The following is a 4,359-nucleotide window of genomic DNA, read 5'->3' as shown; positions in this document are numbered from 1 at the left end:
AAGGCGGCCCAAATGGGAGCTCATGTGCAAACAAAATCTGAAGACCAAACTGGTAAAGGCAAAAAAAAGCTGACAAAATTATGTCCAGTTCTATCTAAGGCCTAGCAACAATGCAAAAAAAAAAAAAGGCAGGTTTGTGCATAAAAGAAGTAGCTATTATCATTGGCCAAAAAAAGTTGATAAAGTATTACATACACATTTATCTTCTGATCCACTGGCAATGAATCGTCCACAGGGAGAGACTGCAATTCCACATGGGTGGCAGCGATTAATATGTCCTTCAAAACGACGTTCACACCTTCAGTAAAATGAAAAGAAACCCAATTAATGTTGACTGAATAGCAGCTCTCCAAACCATCTTGAGAGCTGACAGTTGTAATAATTAATTTTTGTGAAGGTTCACTGAATTCTGATCAATATCAGAATCTACCCAGACAAGGCTCAAGGTTAAGTTTCGAATACCACTGAGGCAGGAACATTTTGATAAGACTTTGATTAAAGGAAAGCAATGATCTACTAAAAATAAGAGTAAAAACTTTAGGAGTTAGAATGCAAAGTTGTAAAGTATGTTACTTGATATTTTTTCTCCTAGGAAGTAACATCCATAAATTTCAATTTGTGATAACCTGTGATAGATTGTTTTGGCCTCAGCATACAAACTAATTTGCTTTTCAAAAGCAGTGCTTAAATTTTACACTGATGGTGATGAAAGCTACACAAGGCTCCAAATTAATTGGAGCCAAGAAGGGCTAGACTGAGCTAGCAGGTGTTTTGTTTTCTCTTCGGGCTGCTCCCTCACAGCAACTTCTAAAACAGTGATGAGCAACCATTTTGATCTACTGCCAGCCTGCTCTGTCTACAGTTGTGCAGGAAGGAAAAAGTACTCTTTCTGAATAGTTCAGATACTTTCAAAAGCAAAATAATGGGAAAGAACAGAACCACTACCATTATCCCTTGGCCCATACCATATTGGATGGGGAAATAAAGGATTGGCATAAAAGAGCCTAATTAAAATTTCCACTCATTCATTTTCATTTAGAATACAAACACTCAAGAAGCATGGAGGAGACTTCGACTTGACGACACTCTTAAGGGACCTTTCAGGACAAACAGGCAGGATGCCTCGTGAGTTGAGGTGAATCTAACGGATCGAAGTCAAGTAGCATGGAATAAGATTATACTTAAATGCCTAATAGAAGAGAAAGGGTCTTGCTCCTTGATGATTCTATGGACTTGTTATATTGCACATGCTTAAAATCCAACAGATAAAGCAAGAGTAAGAGAGCTTGAAATATCTCCAGTACAATCATATTTATTGATGGTACTCCAATAGTCTAGTCATACTGGTGACGATTTAAACAGTATACTGCTAAATTTGTGTGTCTACTATCCCATTATGTAGTCATTGATTATACCACATAATTTGGCAGCAGTAAGGGACTAACTGGTACACAGCCATGACCTTTGTGTCCAATGGGGGGCTTTCACCCCAAAGTCCTGCCCCTATCTGTGGTAGAGTTTATCTCTATCATTCTAGGTGTCGTCAATCTCTGGAGCTCATCACCTAAGCATTTTTTTTCCTTTATTACTCTATCTTTTACACGAAGACAGTTTTAGCGTCTTGGCTAATGAGCCGAAGTCCACTGCAACTTCTTGCTGGCCTCTCCCACATGTCCGTGATCTCACCTGCCACAACTTGTTGTTACGGGAGAAAATAGAATGCTGGGGTGTGGGGGTCTTGATGCTTTGGCTCTTGCAATTTGTCTTAGTGTACTGAGGGCTCCACCAACCCCTACACCCTTGCCCGTTCCACTGGGTGGTAATTCAGTCGTCTCCACAATCTGCCTTTGAGCAGTACAAAATGCTCCTTGGGTCTCTAGGTCTGGCCAATCAATATCCCTGATGGGCCCAGTTGCATCTCACCTGGCTTGAACCTGGCACAGACCTACCATTAATGCTAGCCAGTCCTTTTCCTGGCCTATTGTCCTGATAGTGCGCTTGCAACTATCTGGGGTGACTTTCCTCTCACCCTAACAAAAAGGAGAACAAAAACAAACTGGCATTTTTTCTGCCCTTATATTCCCAACTTCGTGGTAGTCTTTTTCTTCAGCCCTGCTATTAGTGTCTTTACAGTACCTTCTAACTTCTCTCCAAGGTTTCCTTCAGGGTTCTTGCCCCTGGCAGCTCCCTTCACAGAGTTGCTTCCCTTAAACCTGGTCTCCCTTGCTTCCTCAGTGCCTCCAGCTCTCCCTGCCATCTCGCTGCCTGCGTCAGTCACTTCCGGTTTCCTGTGTCCCCCTTTTTCCTGCCCTGCATCTCCTTTTATCCTGGAGTTCTGGCTGACTCCTCCTCCCCTCCTGAAACACCGGGTGAAGGAGGAGCCCTGCGGAGCTTTTTGCAATACAGGTGGGGCCATTTTACTTCTCTGGGGCTCTTCTCTCTCCTCACATTCTGTACAAATCCATGACCTTTCACAGAATTCAGATTAATATAGAATACTGTCATAGGATCAAAGGAAAGTAAATCTTGAAGGCACTTCACAGGTTCTTATAGTCCAGGCTCCTGCTCAAGGCTAGGTTGTCCCCAACTAAACCCTCCCATCAGTGTCTATCCCACCTGCTCTAGAAAATTTGCAGTTCCACAGTTTTTCTGGGTAGCAGGTTCCAGTGCTTGACACCCACATAGTCAGAAAGTTCCTCCTAATTTCCAAACTAGATTTCCCCTGCTGGTAGCCCTAGTCCTGTCCTTTAAGGCCACAGAGAAAATCCCATCTCCATCCCCTCTATAATCATCCTTCAGGTATTTGAAGGCTGTTATCAAATCTACTCTCAGTCTTCTCTTATCTAGAATAAAATATTCCTGGTTCTTCCAGCCCTACCTTACAAGTCTTGCTTCTCTAGTCCCTAATAATTTTTGCTGCTATCCACTGGACTATTTCCAATCTGTCCATGTCCTTCTTGAAGCGTGGGGGCCAAAACTGAACACAGTACTCCAAGTGAGGCCTCATCAGTGCCAAACAGATTCCATAGGCACTGGGGCTGGAAGGAACCTCATGAAATCATTGGGTCTGGCCCCCTGCCCAAAGGGCAGGAAGTCAGCTGAGATCACCCAGCAAGATAAGCATCCAAGCATTTCATAGTTTCATAGTTTCTAGGGTCGGAAGGGACCTGAGCAAATCATCTAGTCTGACCCCCTGCCATGGCAGGAAAGAGCACTGGGGTCAAACGACCCCAGTAAGGTGGTCATCCAACCTCCTCTTAAAAACCCCCAGGGTGGGAGCCTGCACCACCTCACATGGAAGCTGGTTCCAGACTCTAGTCGCCCTGACCGTGAAGTAGCGCCTCCTGATGTCCAACTTAAACCTTCCCTCCACCAGCTTGTGACCGTTGTTCCTGGTCACTCCTTGCGGCGCTCGGGGGAACAGGGACTCCCCCAGCGCCTGCTGATCCCCCCTAACCAGTTTATAACAGGCCACAAGATCCCCCCTCAGCCTTCTCTTGTGAAGGCTGAACAGGTTCAGGTCCCGCAACCTTTCCTCATAGGACCTACCCTGCTGTCCCTTGATCATACGAGTGGCCCTCCTCTGGACCCTCTCGATGCTGTCCACATCCCTCTTGAAGTGCGGCGCCCAGAACTGGACGCAGTACTCCAGCTGCAGCCTGACCAGTGACGCATAGAGGGGGAGGATCACCTCCTTGGACCTGCTTGAGATGCATCTGTGGAAGCACAACAAGGTGCAGTTGGCCTTCCTATGCCTTTCTTAAAGGTATCCAGAGTAGGTGCTTGCAGTACTTCTGGGGGGAGTCTATTCCAGACTCCGGAGACTCAGACGGTAAAGAAGTGTTTCCTTTTGACCAGCCTAAAACAGTCTTTCAGCAGTTTGTAACCATTAGACTTCATCCTCCCACGGGGTACTCTACTGAACAAATGTTCTCCTAGTTCCTGATGCACACCCCTTATATACTTACAGGCTACCACCACGTCACCCCAGAGCCTTCGCTTCTCCATGCTGAAGAGTCCCATGCTTCTCAGCCTCTCCTCATAAGACCTGTTCTCTTGACCTCTCATCACACACATGGCTCTCTTCTGGACTCTCTCAAGCTTTTCCACATGCTTTCTAAAGTGTGGAGCCCAGAATTGGATGCAGTACTCCAGCTGCAGCCTCACTAAGGTTGAGCCCAATAAGAATGTGAGAGACAAATGTCATAAACCTTGCTAAAGTCAAGGTCTACTACATCTAAGGAACCTGTCACCTTATCATAGAAGGAAATTAGGTTATTCAGGCATGACTTGCTCTTGCTCCATACTGGTGGTTCCTGATTACCTTGTTCTTCACTAGGTGCTTCACCGTAGGATCTT

The 4,359-nt window shown here is 45.5% G+C and overlaps 1 protein-coding gene across 3 annotated transcripts in view; it reads right to left on the bottom strand.

Annotated features, from left to right (window-relative positions):
* WDR27 (WD repeat domain 27) overlaps nt 1–4,359 on the bottom strand; it is a 306,424-nt gene that overhangs the window by 148,189 nt on the left and 153,876 nt on the right. For all 3 annotated transcript variants that reach the window (XM_019527530.1, XM_019527531.1, XM_019527529.1), the window contains one exon: nt 196–298. In XM_019527530.1, coding sequence (XP_019383075.1) covers nt 196–298 — 103 coding nt within the window. The remainder of the gene's footprint in view (nt 1–195; nt 299–4,359) is intronic.

This window comes from Gavialis gangeticus, unplaced genomic scaffold (genome assembly GCF_001723915.1).
Source record: "Gavialis gangeticus isolate Ggan-Ray unplaced genomic scaffold, GavGan_comp1, whole genome shotgun sequence".
NCBI lineage: Eukaryota > Metazoa > Chordata > Crocodylia > Gavialidae > Gavialis > Gavialis gangeticus.
Note: the sequence above shows the minus strand (reverse complement) of the source record. Positions and strands in the feature narration are given on the sequence as shown.